General features: G+C 38.8%; 2 protein-coding genes across 2 annotated transcripts in view; both read right to left on the bottom strand.

Annotated features, from left to right (window-relative positions):
• Positions 1–2315: 2315 nt before the first annotated feature.
• LOC131728481 (E3 ubiquitin-protein ligase TRIM39-like) lies at positions 2316–13761 on the bottom strand. The gene is made up of 6 exons (XM_059019467.1): positions 13608–13761; positions 6083–6181; positions 5915–5998; positions 3660–3758; positions 3293–3319; positions 2316–2968 (listed from the first exon to the last, which is right to left on the bottom strand). The coding sequence occupies exons 1-6, from the start codon at positions 13702–13704 to the stop codon at positions 2436–2438; spliced, it is 939 nt and encodes a 312-aa protein (XP_058875450.1). The 5' UTR covers positions 13705–13761; the 3' UTR covers positions 2316–2435.
• A 1064-nt stretch (positions 13762–14825) lies between these two features.
• LOC117968153 (erythroid membrane-associated protein-like) overlaps positions 14826–19713 on the bottom strand; it is a 7170-nt gene continuing 2282 nt past the window's right edge. Inside the window, exons 2-5 of the mRNA XM_059019461.1 lie at positions 18999–19097; positions 17441–17524; positions 16466–16492; positions 14826–16187 (exon numbers count right to left, since the gene is read on the bottom strand). Coding sequence (XP_058875444.1) covers positions 15646–16187; positions 16466–16492; positions 17441–17524; positions 18999–19097 — 752 coding nt within the window. The 3' untranslated portion in view covers positions 14826–15645. The remainder of the gene's footprint in view (positions 16188–16465; positions 16493–17440; positions 17525–18998; positions 19098–19713) is intronic.

Genomic DNA, 19713 nt, shown 5'->3' with positions numbered 1-19713 from the left:
ATGAAGAGAGGAAGAGCCGTGTCGGTTCTTAAGAGGATTCTGGCTTTCACTTTAACACACTGTGACTGATCAGGGCTGGCTTGTTTTTTAGATGTTTCAACACCAGCTCGAGGAAGTGCTTTAAACCTGACACATCTACTGCAGCCAACACTGCGCTCCCTCCACTGGTGTGAGATGAGGTCAGCGTGCACTGAAGTGCTATTGTGGTCCTGACATGTATTTGTGGTCAGTATTTCTTCTGCAGAATTAGCGAGCCTGTCCGGCTGTGAATTTAAAATGAGACCCACCAGTAAAATGGAAAAGGTGATCATTATGAACTACAGCTGTGGCCAAAAAGTTTTGCATCACTTAGAATTGTAGGATTGAGACAAAAAATAAAATAAACTGTATGAACTAATTAAAAATCAACATCATTTAATCAAAGAAGCTAACAGTGACATCGCGTAAAAGTCTAAACCGGAAGCCATCATAGCAGCACAGTATTTAGATTTTGAAAGGTCAAAGGTTTTCAATTATTGCCATGGAAAGCGACAAAGCGGTGGTGTCTAATTCAGTATGTTAACGTCACATTATTCAGCAGCTTTCATTCGACTTTATGAAGCACAGTCAGTTAATTCTATAGGTTGAAGATGCAAAACCTTTGGCCATAGCTGTACACTTACCCTGGGAGCTGCACCCAGTAGACTGGCATGTAATACCACTAGAAACTGTGCTGAACAGAGTGAGAGCATCATGTTTTATTTAGTATGAGGGTGCGAGTTCCTGTTTTTCTAAGTGTAAACTCACACAATTAGACTGGTGACATGTTAAACATCTACTGAATTTATTAAAAGACAATTCACGCAAGTAGCACAGGAATCCAACTTTAAATCAGACATAGAAAGCACACCCTGTTAACTCATATTACAGTAGATTCTTGTTAATTGCATAACCCCTGTGTGCCTAAATACAGGAATGTGATTATCAGTAACATATACAGTGCATTACAGGTACATTTCATTGTATACCTGATCATTGCTTACAAATGTGAAGCAACTATCTTTTACTTGAAAATGTACATTCTGTACAGCGAGACCAAAAGTTGTGCATCACCCTTATAGAATGAACTAATGTTGCTTTATAAAGTCGAATGAAACCTGCTTGAATAATGTTACGTTAACATAGTTAACCTTAACCAATAACTTAAGCGCAGTACAGAAACCAGGTGAATTTTCTTATGCTGTTATATATATGCTTCACATTGAGCCCTACGCAAAGTGATGAGATCAGAGAAGGAGTGTGCTGCCATCTGCTGACACAAAATAAACACTGCACTTTATTAGTCAAACTATTTAAACAATCATCCACTGTTTTATTTTTATTTTTTGCTGCAATGATTTTCAAAACACACGGACAGGCGCACAAAGAGGCACGAGAAACAGTGTTTCATTAGAAATTAAAATATTTATTAATGGAGCAGAGATTACAAAAACCTGGAGCTTAATCTGGTTCAGCCCCGTGAACCCAAAACAGCGGGATCTGACCAAGTCCACATTTCTAAAAGCAAGGGCTCTGGTATAGAAAGTTAAAAGATCTGAACCCTACTTGCATGAACGTCTAAATAAGCAACATTGATACATATTGTAAAGGGATCCTGGCACTCATCATCCACATGGTTAATTCCGTACCTGTTTAATATCATAGTTTGATCTCTAGCATTCGCTATTGTAGTTTTTGCTCAGTGATGTCATTCACAGATGGTGTGAAGCAACCCTTTAATATATATTTTAAAAAAAACTCAAGCATCTAAAAATAAGCATCTAAATCTACATGTGATTGTGACTGCAATCCAGTGTCATGTTAGCATAAAGGAATCAATGCATCTCTTCATTCTGTTAGCAGTATTTACAGTGCAGTGCAGGTCACCTCCTATCTATTGTAAAACTTGGTATTATTCACAGACTAAACCATACAGAACTACATGTTACATTGCATCTAGGAAATCTAGGACCTGACCTGCATCGCATGAACTATCAGGTAAAAATCAAACAAAAAAGATGAATGTAAAACAACAACAACACCACAACTGAAATATGTGCATTGCAATGCAAGGTGGGCATGCTGAGCACAGTGATGAGGCTGAGCACAGTGATGAGGCTGAGCACAGTGATGAGGCTGAGCACAGTGACAAGTCACAGGGGTGTGTTAAATGAATCAGGCATGTGAGGGACAGCCCATGTGCTCCAGTCACAGGGGTGTGTTAAATGAATCAGCCATGTGAGGGTCAGCCCATGTGCTGCAGTCACAGGGGTGTGTTAAATGTGACTGGCACTCCCTTAGTTTTGTCAAGCAGTAAAACAATTACAGGTAGACAAAGAAATAGATGGGCAAGTAATAATGCAATGAACAGGATAATCAATGCTGGTGTAGGCTGTCATACAGATACACCACTTTATTCAATCTCTATCACTGACAGGGAGGATGATCAGTGGGGCTGCGTTTTTACCATCTTTATTAGTAGAAGGGCAGAGGAATGGATAGAGCTTCTCAGTGAAGGTGTCAGTGAAAGTGTAGATGTGAGATCTGGTCTCCACATTGTAAAAGGAGACCTGTCCTTCCTCATAATCCAGATACACCCCCACCTTCCGGGGCTTCACGTTCAGGGGGAGGGTGATATCGGGAGCCTTGTACTCTCCATCCTTCAGCCACACAGTCCAATAACCATTCTTAAGAGTCAGTGTAATATTCCCCTTCCTGTTGATGGACTCTCTGGCCACTCCTAAATACCACTCAGTCTTCTCCCCCACCTCCACCTGCCAGTAGTGTCTCCCTGAGGTGAAGCCCTGCCAGCCCAGGACACTGACAACAGGATCAAATCTCTTTGGATTGTCAGGGAGAGTCTGTCGTGTGCCTCCAAGTCTCACTTGTTTCCTGTCCTCAGACAGGATGAGACTGGGATGCGCTGTATCAGGGTCCAGAGTCACATCAGCTGTGGAGAATAGAGGAGACAATAATCATGATCCCTGAGAAATATCAGTACTTCCAGTAGCCCTGCGATTGAATGTTAAAACAGCTTTACATTGTGTGCTGCTTGATTTTCACACGCTGCTCAAAGCCTCACTTCCAGACACATGCTGGTTAGAGTACACTGCTTTATTATAGCAGAATATTCTGATGCAGAGACAGTCTGAGTTTCAGGGGAATAATAAGAGAGCATTTTTTTACCATTCTAGTTATATGGTTTAGTAAAAAAAACCAAAAAACAACAACCCCCCCCCCCCACACACACACAACAGTAAAAAAAAAACAGTACCTGCAGCATCGAGGATCCACCTCCACACTAGAACAGATAAAGAAACAGGATTTCAATACAGCTCTACTCAATGTAACATATATAGAATATACTGTGTTGATAAATACATTTCTAGACAGCTCTATTCAGTGAGAAATCTATACAATACACTGTGTTACTGAATACAGTTCATACAGCTCTGTTCAATGGAGTACTGCATGTAAACGTTTGGTCACAGCTGTAGATTTAACCTGCATTATTTACCTTTTGAGAAGCAAGTGATTCATTTTGTGACGACAGCAGAAACAGAAAGATGTCCATATGAGCAGCTTCTCAGACAGGGATGTTAGTTCAGCAAGACTAATACATGCAAGATATGAATATTTACCAGCTGAGTAATTTTCTGTCATGTTCGTATCCTTCTTCAGGTGATTCTGAAGGTTGGAATACTTTTGAAAGAGGCTGGCATACTCTGCATTCCTGTGAACTAAGAAACACGATTAAAACCAGACAGCTTCTTTATCAAACAGCTCTGGCCAAAAGTTTTGTTATGACCTAGAATTTAAGAATTGAGACATCATTAAAAAATCTAATTAACCCAAGTGAACATAATTTATAATGAAAATCATGTAATCAAAGAAGCTACAAATTGATATTGCAAAAGTCTACCAGAAGCCATGTTAGTAGCACAGTGAGTATTTCATGTTAGATTCCAATAGAGGGCGCAAAAGAAAAACCTCCATATGAACACAATTTAGATATTTTATTTAATATCACGTGATAAAATAAATTACAAAATGGTATTACATAAAAGTCTACCTACCCAAGGCCATAACTGCAGTCCAGTAGTATTTCATGTTAGATTTCCGAAATGTCACATTTTTCAATTTGTCAGTTTTTTTGTTACGTATATAAAAAACTACAAACTGGTGTGTAATTCAATATGTTAACGTAACATTATTCAGTAGGTTTCACTCGACTTTATGAAGCAAAATGTGTTCATTCTATAGGGTGGTGATGAAAAACGTTTCACCATAGAAGTGTAGTAGGCTACTCTACCAAAAAAAAAGAAGTTCCCGCTGAAGACTGGGGAAGCTGAATATCAAGTCTGTTACATTGTGGCTGTAGGACTAAATTACAGGAAAGCAGTCGTTCATTCCTTTCATATGTTTGGACCCAGTTCTGCTTAATGAGAAATCTGTACAATATACTGTGTTACTGAATACAGTTCCATACAGCTCTATTCAATGGAGTACTGCATGTAAACGTTTGGTCACAGCTGTAGATTTAACCTGCATTATTTACCTTTTGAGATGCAAGTGCTTCATTTTGTGACGACAGCAGAAGCAGAAAGATGTCCATATGAGCAGCTTCTCACACAGGGATGTTAGTCCGGCAACACTAATACATGCAAGATATGAATATTTACCAGCAGTGCAGTTTACCTGTCATGTCTGTATAGTTCTTCAATTGATTCTGCAGGTCGGAATACTGTTGAAAGAGGCTGACATACTCTGCATTCCTGTGAACTGAGAAACAAGATTGAAACCAAACAGCTTCTTTATCATACAGCTCTGGCCAAAAGTTTATCATCACCTAGACCAGGGGTAGGCAACCCTGGTCCTGGAGTGCCACAGACCCTTCTGGATTTTGTTTTACCCAATCCCTAATCACCTAGAATTTAAGAAAAAAAAAACTTATGAACGTAATTATTGTTTAACATCATGTAATCAAAGAAACTACAAAATGATATCGCAAAAGTGTACCGAAAGCCATAATAGCTACACAGTAGTTTTTCATGATGCATTTTGGAAATGTCATATTTTTCAATGGTCAGTTTTTTTTATTAAGTATATAGAACACTACAAAGTGTAATTCAATGTTAACGTAGCAGTATTCAGCAGGTTTCATGAAGCAAAATTAGTTAATTCTATAGGGTGGCGCAAAATGTGTCTCCAGTTATGTAATTGATACTAATTGGGGAGTGGCCACATACATATCAGGAAGGAGAAATGCTTTGTTCATTAGAGGGAGTTTGGTGAGTTTGTGTTCAGTGAAGGCAAATACTCAGCTTGACAGCGGTTTTTATATTTGTGTATTTTGTTTTGGCCCTTGTGCCTGTTTATTTTTTCCTGTGTTTCGTTATTTTTTGTTTGTTTAATAATTGTGCTCAACATCGCTAAACTGCAGCTCCTGTCTCTGAGTCTCTAATTGCTGCTGGCAACATCCTGGGCTGTGATGCTATCCTGTCACAGCTACTCTACCAAAAACAGTTCTCCCTGAAGACTGGGGAAGCTGAATATCAAGTCTGTTACATTGTGGCTGTAGGACTAAATTACAGGAAAGCAGTCGTTCATTCCTTTCATATGTTTGGACCCAGTTCTGCTTAATGAGAAATCTGTACAATATACTGTTACTGAATACAGTTCCATACAGCTCTATTCAATGGAGTACTGCATGTAAACGTTTGGTCACAGATGTAGATTTAACCTGCATTATTTACCTTTTGAGATGCAAGTGATTCATTTTGTGACGGCAGCAGAAACAGAAAGATGTCCATATGAGCAGCTTCTCACACATGGATGTTAGTTCAGCAACACTAATACATGTAAGTTATGAATATTTCTCAGCAGTGCAGTTTACCTGTCATGTCCGTATAGTTCTTCAGTTGATTCTGCAGGTCGGAATACTCTTGAAAGAGGCTGGCATACTCTGCATTCCTGTGAACTGAGAAACAAGATTGAAACCAAACAGCTTATCTATCATACTTTCAGTCACGTCTCCCCTTTCTCATAAGGGTTCAATACTCACAGATCACACCCAGGGTGACAGACACTGAGAGGATCCACAGCACAGCAAAAACCACAGCAGCCCACTTGAAGGAACTGGCTTTCTTCACAGTCGTGTTTGCTGGGAATAAAAATGTCAAACGAAGCTCTTGACATAAATCGGGTAAAGTTACTTTTCTGCAGCACCGCGGGGTTATTTACAGGACAACCCCAAGCCCAGCATGAAAGACTTCGGGGTTCTAAAAACGTCAGTGAACCCCAAGCCGATGGGGTCAGCCTGTAGTTTGGGTTGGGGTCCTCCTAACATATAAGCTATGATCCATTCGCTCATCAATAAATCAATAACCAAGGATATGTTAGCATACATTTTCAGAAATCAAGGAAGGTCAGGTAGATTACTGGGTAATATGTTGAAGCACATGTGATTCCTCTAAGATCTGTTAGACATATTTGGATAAATTAACTAATTTATTTGTCTTAAGCTCAAGCCTTAATTGTCTATTATTATTATTATTATTATTATTATTATTATTATTATTATTATTATTATTATTATTATTATTATTATTAAATAGCAATAAGGGATGCAGGGAAGTTTAGAAACTAGATTAGCTCACTGTTCTCTAAACGAGCCCCTATTTATATCAATGTCACGTTCACCTCAATCGTGTCACTTGCTGCAGGGTATGGTGCTTGTGTTCACGTAGAATGAACTGCATTTCACCACATTAACCACATCAGAAACAATATTATAATGAAACAATCTGTCTAAAAAATAACAGGAACTTAATGTGGAGATAAACACTATATTTGAACATTTGTTCTGCAAATTTTCTGCAAGTTGTCAGCTAATAAGAACATAAGAACATAAGAAAGTTTACAAAACGAGAGGAGGCCATTCGGTCCATCTTGCTTGTTTGGTTGTTAGTAGCTTATTGATCCCAGAATCTCATCAATCAGCTTCTTGAAGGATCCCAGGGTGTCAGCTTCAACAACATTACTGGAGAGTAGGTTCCAGACCCTCACAATTCTCTGTGTAAAAAAGTGCCTCCTATTTTCTGCCCCTTTATCTAATCTCCATTTGTGACCCCTGGTCCTTGTTTCTTTTTTCAGGTCAAAAAAGTCCCCTAGGTCGACATTGTCAATACCTTTTAGGATTTTGAATGTTTGAATCAGATCACCGCGTAGTCTTCTTTGTTCAAGACTGAATGGATTCAATTCTTTTAGCCTGTCTGCATACAACATGCCTTTTAAACCTGGGATAATTCTGGTTGCTCTTCTTTGCACTCTTTCTAGAGCAGCAATATCCTTTATGTAACGAGGTGACCAGAACTGAACACAATATTATAGGTGAGGTCTTACTAATGCATTGTAAAGTTTTAACATTACTTCCCTAGATTTCTTTTATTTTTCTCTTGAAATATTTCGTTAACGCTTTATATTGCACGGCATAAATTAATATTAAATAGATATGCAATATATATTAAATTCATGTTAAATTAATATTTAATAGATATGCAATTGATATTTAATTTATGTTCAATTATTCCTTGATACTTTCCATTACCATTAAAGTCAGATTAACTGTATTTTCAACTAAAAACATGCAAACAATGTGAAATTATTAAATTATTAAATATTTTCAAGGGTAACTAAACGTAATATAAATGGACGTGATATGCAATTACATTTTCTATTGAGAAGTGGTTAACATTTAGCAAGAAACCAGCTATTGCACATTTATTAAATATTAATTTAACATGCAAATGCATATCTAATTGATGCCACACAATATAGAGCACAACTCTAGCCAAAAGTTTTGCATCACCTAGAATTTTATGATTGCGACATCATTTAAAAAAAAGGTATATGAACATAATTTAGATTTTTGTATTTATCATCATTTAATCAAAGAAACTACAACATGATATCGCAAAAAGTCTGCAGGATCTCATAATAGTACTACAGGAGTATTTCATGTTAGATTTCAAAATGTCCCAATATGTGGAAACTACAAAGCGATATGTGATTCGATATGTTAACGTAACATTATTCACCAGGTTTCATTCGACTTTATGATGCAAAAATGAATTTAATTCTATAGGGTGATGCATAACTTTTGGTCAGAGCTGTGCAGTACCCTGACACGCTATTAGGACCCGCACCCAATATCGGTCACTCATATGGGACAAATGCAGCAAGCCAGGAAGCAAAAAGAAAGCAAATTCATTTTCAAACTTTGGAGCCTCTTGGAATTAACATTCCATTCTGAAGTCCTCAGGAGATGTAGATGTTCATTCTTATCGCAGATGTTCCATGAAGTGATCAGCTAAGCACAGTTTTGTTTCTCTGATCTGCAGTTGACTACACTTGACACAACCAATGCAATTTGCTATTCCTTTACTGGTGCAAGCAAAACTAAATTAAATGAAGATTTTGCCACTTTGATTGCTGTGTTGTTGCATTTGTCGGCGGGCTAGTTTCACAGAATCTCACTTCAGATTCATGTTTCTACAGAACAAACCCGCATTCGCTGCTGTCCTTCTTTGACTGTGTGTGTTAATACATAATATGGCGATCATCATGCTAACTGATAAATGCAATAATATAGAAATTCAGTATGTATGTATGCAGTGTGGAGTAGTGGTTAGGGCTCTGGACTCTTGACCGGAGGGTCGTGGGTTCAATCCCAGGCGGGGGACACTGCAGCTGTACCCTTGAGCAAGGTACTTTACCTAGATTGCTCCAGTAAAAACCCAACTGTATAAATGGGAAATTGTATGTAAAAATAATGTGATATCTTGTAATAATTGTAAGTCGCCCTGGATAAGGGCATCTGCTAAGAAATAGAAATAATTGTGAAAAACTTTCAGCATGATATTATAGATTGAATGATCATCGTCCCAACACTAGCCACCGCTGTTTGTAGAACTGTCTGTGACTGAATCGTTAACTTGTGTAAAGCTTTTATCTTCCCTGTATCAATATAATAAATTAACATAAAAAATATCACAGAGCAGGTTTGGAGGCAGAGATATAAATAGCTATGACAATAATGTAACAACTTTATTTGTACATATGAGAAAATCCAGGTTGGTTAATTACCTGTGTGCTTTCCAGGCTGTTTCTCCCCTGGTGGGATGACAGAATAGATATCCTGATCTGGTTTCTGCAGCCCAGTGTAAATGTTTTCCATCTCCATAGCTAGCGTTCTAATGAAGAGAGGAAGAGCCGTGTCGGTTCTTAAGAGGATTCTGGCTTTCACTTTAACACACTGTGACTGATCAGGGCTGGCTTGGTTTTGAGATGTTTCAACACCACCTTGGGGAAGTGGTTTAAAGCTGACACAAGGCAGACAGTGTGATCCAGTGGTTAAAGAAAAGGGCTTGTAACCAGGAGGTCCCCGGTTCAAATCCCACCTCAGCCACTGACTCATTGTGTGACCCTGAGCAAGTCACTTCACCTCCTTGTGCTCCGTCTTTCGGGTGAGACGTAGTTGTAAGTGACTCTGCAGCTGATGCATAGTTCACAAACCCTAATCTCTGTAAGTCGCCTTGGATAAAGGCGTCTGCTAAATAAACAAATAATAATAATATTGCAGCCAACATGGCAACAAGAGCTATTGTGGTCTGGACATGTATTTGTGGTGAATATTTCCTCTTTAGAATTAGCGAGCCTGTCCGGCTGTGAATTTAAAATGAGACCCACCAGTAAAATGGAAAAGGTGATCATTATGAACTACAGCTGTGGCCAAAAAGTTTTGCATTACTTAGAATTGTAGGATTGAGACAAAAAAATAAAATAAACTGTATGAACTAATTATAAATCAACATCATGTAATCAAAGAAACTACAAAAGTATATCACAAAAGTCTACCGTAAGCCATAATAGCAACACAGTAGTATTTCATGTTGCATTTTGGAAATGTCACATTTTTCAATGGTCAGTTTATTATTAAGTATATAGAACACTACAAAGTGGTGTGTAATTGAATATGTTAACGTAACATTACTCAGCAGGTTTCATTCGACTTCACAAAGTAAAATTAGTTCATTCTATAGGGTGGTGCAAAACATTTGACCATGGAAGTGTAGTAGGCTACTGTTGAAGGGGAGCAGACCTGCGCCTGTAAGTAACGTGTGTGGGAATGTAAGGTTGGCAGGGATGGGGTTAAATCTATCTCTGCCAGCAGTCACAGGTGTGACCGTTCCCCAGTTAGGTAATTGATGCTAATTGGGGAGTGGCCACATATATCCGAGGAAGGATAAATGCTCTGTTTGGGAGAGGGAGTTTGGTGTGTGTAGATCTGTTCAGAGGAGGAGAAAGCCCAGCCTGAAAGCAGGTTTTTTTTGCGTACATTTGTGTATTTTGTTTAAAAAGTTTGTTTTGGCCCTTGTGCCTGTTTATTTGTTCCTGTGTTTTGTTAGTTTTTGTTTGTTTAATAATTGTGCTCAACATCGCTAAACTGCAGCTCCTGTCTCTTGAGTCTCTAATTGCCGCTGTAACATCCTGGGCCTTGACGCTATCCTGTCACCGCTACTCTACCAAAAACAGTTCCCCCTGAAAGATGAGGAAGCTGAATATCAAGTCCAGTACTTTGTGGCTGTGGGACTAAATTACAGGAAAGCAGTTGTTCATTTCTTTCATAAGTTTTGACTCATATTTCCAGTCACGTCTCCCCTTTCTCATAAGGGTTCAATACTCACAGATCACACCCAGGGTGACAGACACTGAGAGTATCCACAGCACAGCAAAAACCACAGCAGCCCACTTGAAGGAACTGGCTTTCTTCACAGTCGTGTTTACTGAGAATAAAAATGTCAAACGAAGCTCTTGACATAAATCGGGTAAAGTTACTTTTCTGCAGCACCGCGGGGTTATTTACAGGACAACCCCAAGCCCAGCATGAAAGACTTCGGGGTTCTAAAAACGTCAGTGAACCCCAAGCCGATGGGGTCAGTCCGTATTTCGGGTTGGGGTCCTCCTAACATATAAGTTATGATCCATTCGCTTATCGATAAATCAATAATATAACCAAGGATACGTTAGCATACATTTTCAGAAATCAAGGAAGGTCAGGTAGATTACTGGGTAATAATATGTTGAAGCACATGTGATTCCTCTAAGATCTGTTAGACATATTTGGATAAATTAACTAATTTATTTGTCTTAAGCTCAAGCCTTAATTGTCTATTATTATTATTATTATTATTATTATTATTATTATTATTATTAAATAGCAATAAGGGATGCAGGGAAGTTTAGAAACTAGATTAGCTCACTGTTCTCTAAACGAGCCCCTATTTATATCAATGTCACATTCACCTCAATCGTGTCACTTGCTGCAGGGTATGGTGCTTGTGTTCACGTAGAATGAACTGCATTTCACCACATTAACCACATCAGAAACAATATTATAATGAAACAATCTGTCTAAAAAATAACAGGAACTTAATGTGGAGATAAACACTATATTTGAACATTTGTTCTGCAAATTTTCTGCAAGTTGTCAGCTAATAAGAACATAAGAACATAAGAAAGTTTACAAAACGAGAGGAGGCCATTCGGTCCATCTTGCTTGTTTGGTTGTTAGTAGCTTATTGATCCCAGAATCTCATCAAGCAGCTTCTTGAAGGATCCCAGGGTGTCAGCTTCAACAACATTACTGGAGAGTAGGTTCCAGACCCTCACAATTCTCTGTGTAAAAAAGTGCCTCCTATTTTCTGCCCCTTTATCTAATCTCCATTTGTGACCCCTGGTCCTTGTTTCTTTTTTCAGGTCAAAAAAGTCCCCTGGGTCGACATTGTCAATACCTTTTAGGATTTTGAATGTTTGAATCAGATCACCGCGTAGTCTTCTTTGTTCAAGACTGAATGGATTGAATTCTTTTAGCCTGTCTGCATACGACATGCCTTTTAAACCCGGGATAATTCTGGTTGCTCTTCTTTGCACTCTTTCTAGAGCAGCAATATCCTTTATGTAACGAGGTGACCAGAACTGAACACAATATTATAGGTGAGGTCTTACTAATGCATTGTAAAGTTTTAACATTACTTCCCTAGATTTTTTTTTATTTTTCTCTTGAAATATTTCGTTAACGCTTTATATTGCACGGCATAAATTAATATTAAATAGATATGCAATAGATATTAAATTCATGTTAAATTAATATTTAATAGATATGCAATTGATATTAAATTTACGTTCAATTATTCCTTGATACTTTCCATTACCATTAAAGTCAGATGAACTGTATTTTCAACTAAAAACATGCAAACAATGTGAAATTATTAAATTATTAAATATTTTCAAGGGTAACTAAACGTAATATAAATGGACGGGATATGCAATTACATTTTCTATTGACAAGTGGTTAACATTTAGCAAGAAACCAGCTATTGCACATTTTCTAAATATTAATTTAACATGCAAATGCATATCTAATTGATGCCACACAATATAGAGCACAACTCTAGCCAAAAGTTTTGCATCACCTAGAATTTTATGATTGCGACATCATTTAAAAAAAAGTTATATGAACATAATTTAGATTTTTGTATTTATCATCATTTAATCAAAGAAACTACAACATGATATCGCAAAAAGTCTGCAGGATCTCATAATAGTACTACAGGAGTATTTCATGTTAGATTTCAAAATGTCCCAATATGTGGAAACTACAAAGCGATATGCAATTTGATATGTTAACGTAACATTATTCACCAGGTTTCATTCGACTTTATGATGCAAAAATGAATTTAATTCTATAGGGTGATGCATAACTTTTGGCCAGAGCTGTACAGTACCCTGACACGCTATTAGGACCCGCACCCAATATCGGTCACTCATATGGGACAAATGCAGCAAGCCAGGAAGCGAAATGAACGCAAATTCATTTTCAAACTTTGGAGCCTCTTGGAATTAACATTCCATTCCGAAGTCCTCAGGAGATGTAGATGTTCATTCTTATCGCAGATGTTCCATGAAGCGATCAGCTAAGCACCGTTTTGTTTCTCCGGTCTGCAGTTGACCACACTTGACACAACCAATGCAATTTGCTATTCCTTTACTGGTGCAAGCAAAACTAAAATAAATGAAGATTTTGCCACTTTGATTGCTGTGTTGTTGTATTTGTCGGCGGGCTAGTTTCACAGAATCTCACTTCAGATTCATGTTTCTACGGAACAATCCCGCATTCGCTGCTGTCCTTCTTTGACTGTGTGTGTTAATACATAATATGGCGATCATCATGCTAACTGATAAATGCAATAATATAGAAATTCAGTATGTATGTATTGTGAAAAACTTTCAGCATGATATTATAGATTGAATGATCATCGTCCCAACACTAGCCACCGCTGTTTGTAGAACTGTCTGTGACTGAATCTTTAACTTGTGTAAAGCTTTTATCTTCCCTGTATCAATATAATAAATTAACTTAAAAAACATCACAGAGCAGAACTGGAGGCAGAGATATAAATAGCTATGACAATAATGTAACAGCTTTTATATTTGTACATATCAGAAGATCCAGAATGGTTAATTACCTGTGTGTTTTCCAGGCTGTTTCTCCACTGGTGGGATGTTAGCGTAGATATCCTGGTCTGGTGTCTCCACCACATCGTAGATGTTTTTCATCACCATAGCTAGTGCTCTAATGATTAGAGGAAGAGCTGAATCTGTTCTTAAGAGGATCCTGGCTTTCACTTTCACACAGAGTGAATGATCAGCACAGGCTAGTTTGAAAGATTTTAACACCACCTCAGGAAGTGGTTTAAAGCTGACACATGAACTACATCTGTGGTCAAAAGTGTCGCATCAGCTAGAATTGTAGAATTGAGACATAATTTAAAAAAATAAAAAAAATAAACTGCAAGAACTAATTTACATCAACATCCTGTAATCAAAGAAACTACAAAATGATATCGCATAAAAGTTTAAACCAGAAGCCATGATAGTAGTACAGCAATATTTCATGCTAGATTTTGAAATGTCACATTGTCGATTGTATTTGCGTCCGTTTTTAAGAACATGAGAACATAAGAAAGTTTACAAACGAGAGGAGGCCCATCTTGCTCGTTTGGTTGTTAGTAGCTTATTGATCCCAGAATCTCATCAAGCAGCTTCTTGAAGGATCCCAGGGTGTCGGCTTCAACAACATTACCCAATGAAACCTGCTGATTAATATCAACTTTTCGTTCACATTATTCAGCAGGTTTCATTGGGTAAATCGATCTATTAAGCTGGGTATTCAAAATAAAATATCTTTCTATTAAATCAAAGGGAGCAGCCTTGCAAATAGAATACAGAGGCTTGTTGTGACCTTAAAAAGCAGGTCAGGAGAGCGAAAAGGGAACTAAAGAGACAAGTAGTGGCAGATAGTGAACTTCATCTTAAAGGGTGTTTTCAATATGTTAATGCTAAAAGGAAACTGACAGAGGAAGTCAGTAGTTTAACAGCAGTGGTAATTTAATGACTAAAGACAACCAAATTAATCAATTGATTAATCAACGTAATCAATACTTTGTTCAAGTATTTACAAAGGAGGATTTATGTAATATACCAAGGTTAACAGAATGCACACAAACATCATTACCAGAGTTTGTTATAGAAGAGAATGAAGCACTAAGGGAGCTAGCAGCACTTCAAATAAACAAATCCCCAGGGCCTGATGGACTCTGTCCAGGAGTCCTCAGGGAAACAAGAGAACAGATTATGCATGGAAAATACACGGACACGCACATAAAGAGGCACGAGAAACAGTGTTTCATTAGAAATTAAAATATTTATTAATGGAGCAGAGATTACAAAAACCTGGAGCTTAATCTGGTTCAGCCACGTGAACCCAAAACAGCGCGATCTGACCAAGTCCACATTTCTAAAAGCAAGGGCTCTGGTATAGAAAGTTGAAAGATCTGAACCCTACTTGCATGAACGTCTAAATAAGCAACATTGATACATATTGTAAAGGGATCCTGGCACTCATCATCCACATGGTTAATTCTGTACCTGTTTAATATCACAGTTTGATCTCTAGCATTCTCTATTGTTGTTATTGCTCACTGATGTCATTCTCAGATGGTGTGAAGCAACCCTTTAATATACATTTTAAAAAAACTCAAGCGTCTAAAAATAAGCATCTAAATCTACATGTCATTGTGACTGCAATCCAGTGTCATGTTAGCATAAAGGAATCAATGCATCTCTTGCAAAAAGATGAATTTAAAACAACAACACAACTGAAATATGTTCATTGCAATGCAAGGTGGGCATTGATGAGGCTGAGCACAGTGATGAGGCTGAGCACAGTGACAAATCACAGGAGTATGTTAAATGAATCAGGCATGTGAGGGACAGCCCATGTGCTCCAGTCACAGGGGTGTGTTAAATGAATCAGCCATGTGAGGGACAACCCATGTGCTCCAGTCACAGGGGTGTGTTAAATGTGACGGGCGTTCCCATAGTTTTGTCAAGCCAATCAGTAAAACAATTACAGGTAGACAAAGAAATAGATGGGCAAGTAATAATGCAATGAACAGGATTATCAGTGCTGGTGTAGGCTGTCATACAGATACACCACTTTATTCAATCTCTATCACTGACAGGGAGGATGATCAGTGGGGCTGCGTTTTTACCATCTTTATTAAGACCAGGGTTGAAGTATGGATAGAGCTTCTCAGTGAAGGTGTCAGTGAAAGTGTAGATGTGAGATCTGGTCTCCACATTGTAAAAGGAGACCTGCCCTTCCTCATAATCCAGATACACCCCCACCTTCCGGGGCTTCACGCTGAGGGGGAGGGGTGTCCAGGGGTCAGTGAGAGCCTTGTACTCTCCATCCTTCAGCCACATAATCCAGAGTCCATTCTTAGGACTCCGTGTAATCATCCCCTTCCTGTTGATGGACTCTCTGGCCACTCCTAACTCCCATTTAGTCTTCTCCCCCACCTCCACCTGCCAGTAGTGTCTCCCTGAGGTGAAGCCCTGCCTCCCCAGGACACTGACAACATAATCAAATTTCTTTGGATTGTCAGGGAGAGGCTGTCTTGTGTCTCCAAGTCTGACTTGTTTCCTGTCCTCAGACAGGATGAGTTTGGGGTGCGCTGTATCAGGGTCCAGAGTCACATTAGCTGTGGAGAAGAGAGGAAATAATAATCATGATCCCTGAGAAATATCAGCACTTCCACTAGCCCTGCATTTGAATGTTAAAACAGATTTACATTCTGTGCAGCTTGATTTTCACACCCTGCTCAAAGCCTCATTTCCAGACGCTGGCTGGTGAAGGTCCACTGCTTTATTATAGTAGAATGTTCTGATGCAGAGAGGCAGTCTGAGTTTCAGGGGAATAATAAGAGAGAGCATTTCTGCCATTCTAGTTATTTGGTTTTAAAAAAAAAAACAACAGTACCTGCAGCATCGAGGATCCACTTCCACACTAGAACAGAGAAAGAAACAGGATTTCAATACAGCTCTGCTCAATGAGAGATTTATATAATATTCTGTGTTAATGAATACTTTTCCTACTGTGTGTAAATGAGAAAAGCAACTGCATGTGTTGAATTCTTTCAGCCATGAATTAATTTCCAAGTATCTGTTTAAGGGATTATTCTGCAGCATCTATACAGCATGCTGCTACAGTACTTACTGTAAATCTGGTAATTATTATTATTATTATTTATTTCTTAGCAGTAATGTTACCAAGGAGTATAATGCATTGAACATTATTAAGGCTGTAATTTACAAATAACTGTGTCATATGTAGTTCCCTGTGAAAATTCATATTTCTGAAAGAAGAGTGTACCTATACTTTTTCCCCTTTGTTTAGCACTTAAAAATAAATACAGCAAATGTTTGCCTTATTGACCAACCCTTCTGATTGAGATCAGTCGATTGAATGTGACGTTATCAAGGAAAATCATCCCATTGGAATGGGCCAGTAGGTACATGCTAGCCTCCTAACAGGTAGATTCGGTCCTGATCAAGTGCTATAATGGACGTTGGATGTAGTAGCCGCTAGAGGGCGCTAAAAAGCAGTGTTAAAATAATAGTAAAAATGACTTTAATAGTAACAGTTAAGTTTAGGGGTTGAGATTGGGGTTCGGGGATGAGATTAGGTTTAGGGGTAGAGGGTAGATTTAGGGGTTAGTAGGCTAGCAGGTACCTATTGGCCCATTCATATGGGATGATTTTCACTTGATGACGTGCTTTTGAATCGACCTGGCAGTTGGTTTAGTTTGCTTCCTTCCAGTAAATGATTGAACACACACTGCATTGAGTGGCACAGTTTCTTTAAAATCAATGAAAAAAGACTCCAGCTGCATCAAAGATGGGAAATATATTTCTGCTAAAGATCGCTCTGTCCGGTTCAAGGAGGGGGCTTTACCTGTCATGTCTGTATAGTTCTTCAGTTGATTCTGCAGGTCGGAATACTCTTGAAAGAGGCTGGCATACTCTGCATTCCTGTGAACTGAGAAACAAGATTGAAACCAAACAGCTTCTTTATCATACAGGTCTGGCAAAAAGTTTATCAGCACCTAGAATTTTATGATTGAGACATCATTAAAAAATATCAAATTATCCTAAGTGAACATAAAAGTCTACCTGAAGCCATGTTAGTAGCACAGTGAGTATTTCATGTTAGATTTTGAAATGTCAGTTTGTCAGTTATTCGTTAAGTATATGGGAAACTACAAAGCGGTGTGCAATTCAATGTTAATGTTAATGTAGCGGGTTGGAAGGAAAACTTTGTGCACCATAAACCATAAACGCTGGTCAGCAGTGTGGAGTAGTGGTTAGGGATCTGGACTCCTGACCGGAGGGTCGTGGGTTCAATCCCAGGTGGTGGACGCTGCTGCTGTACCCTTGAGCAAGGTACTTTACCAAGATTGCTCCAGTAAAAAACCCAACTGTATAAATGGGTAATTGTATGTAAAAATAATGTGATATCATGTAACAGTTGTAAGTCGCCCTGGATAAGGGCGTCTGCTAAGAAATAAATAATAATAAACAGAATGCATGTGTAAGGACAGCTACGCCTTAAAAATGTATTTTTTCATTTCCTTCGGCATGTAGTGTTTGCTTTAGTAAGATAAAAGGCAAACATTAACTGCTGTTCTCCGCAGTTTCCAATAGAGGGCTCAGTAGTTATTTTAATGGGGAACGTTACTCTCGCTGGTTCGGAATAAACCACGAGGAGGCAGAGTAAACAAACACACACCCGTGTGCGCGTTCCTTTTATTTACTTTCACTTACACGACTCCTTAGACACTCAGCGGAGACGCGTAACAGTAACATTATTCTGGAGGTCGCAATCGACTTTACGAAGCGAAATCAGATCATTCTATTGGGGGGGGAGGGGGGAGGGATGTAAAGCCTTTTGCAATTACTGTTCCCCACCCGACTCGCTTTGTATCCGATTGCAGATAATTCTGTACAGTAAGGGAGGATATATTAGAACATAAGAACATTCAGCCCATCTTGCTCGTTTGGTTGTTAGTAGCTTATTGATCCCAGAATCTCATCAAGCAGCTTCTTGAAGGATCCCAGGGTGTCAGCTTCAACAACATTACTGGGGAGTTGGTTCCAGACCCTCACAATTCTCTGTGTAAAAAAAAGTCGCTCAAAGTTGCCGTGCTGGTGGTCCCGCCTCCTCCCCCTCCCAGATTGGTTCTCTAGATATGAGATTGACAGCATCGCTGCGCTATTGGAGCCAGAAGCTCATTCAAATCACAACTATACAAAAAAAGTTTTTCAAACGTGTGTTTTAAACATCTGAAAAATAAACCAGGTTAGTATACTACTCTACAAGGAAGCTGAATATCAAGCACCGTGGTTGTAGAACTACATTAGAGAAAAGCATTCGTTCATTTCTTTCATAAGTTTTGACCCATATCGCCGGTCACTGCAAAGTCTCCTCTTTCTCATAAGGGTTCAATACTCACAGATCACACCCAGGGCGACGGACACAGAGAGGATCCACAGCACAGCAAAAACCACAGCAGCCCAGTTGCAGGAACTGGCTTTCTTCACAGTCGTGTTTACTGGGAATACAAAATGTCAAACGAAGCTCTTGACATACAACAGAATTGGATTATCAAAGAGCTCCTGGCCTGCTTTAAAATGATACCACGTGTATAAAGACCGGATAATTCTCACTAAAGTAATGAAGATAAACACGCGGGTGTGCGGGGTCAGTTATTCAATTCACTTTGCACATAGAAACACTCCGGATCAATTGTCAATCGTACTAAATTGCGAACTAGCCTGTACCGTACTTTCCTGGTGTCTGGTTTTTCAAAACTTTGGTAATCGGATTTCTGCGTTTGATCTGGATTAGATGGTGCAATTGGATTTTTCAAAACCTCGAAATGCGATCGGGAGTACTGTGATCCGGATTTCGTTTTGGTAATCAGATCGAATTTTTAATCACGATTGGGTTTTTTTTTCAGAATTAAACAGGAGATCGGGATTACTTTGATCCAAAATACCTGGATTATTGTGATCCTACTGCGGAGGTGGATTTAGCTTCTAAATGATCACAGAACAGATATTTAGTTTGAATTGGGCAGCAGTGTGGAGTAGTGGTTAGCGCTCTGGACTCTTGACCGGAGAGCTGTGGGTTCAATCCCCGGTTGGGGACACTGCTGCTGTACCCTT

Source organism: Acipenser ruthenus, unplaced genomic scaffold (genome assembly GCF_902713425.1).
Source record: "Acipenser ruthenus unplaced genomic scaffold, fAciRut3.2 maternal haplotype, whole genome shotgun sequence".
Lineage (NCBI taxonomy): Eukaryota > Metazoa > Chordata > Actinopteri > Acipenseriformes > Acipenseridae > Acipenser > Acipenser ruthenus.
This window is presented reverse-complemented; position numbering and strand designations above follow the sequence as displayed.

Excerpts from the sequence above, each read along its gene's own strand:
- LOC131728481 (XM_059019467.1), bottom strand. The coding sequence starts at position 13,704 with ATGGTGATGAAAAACATCTACGATGTGGTGGAGACACCAGACCAGGAT. Across the intron at positions 6,182-13,607 it reads ACAGCCTGGAAAACACACAG|CAAACACGACTGTGAAGAAA; the intron begins GTAATTAACCAT and ends TTTTATTCCCAG. Across the intron at positions 3,759-5,914 it reads GAACTATACGGACATGACAG|TTCACAGGAATGCAGAGTAT; the intron begins GTAAACTGCACT and ends CGTGTTTCTTAG.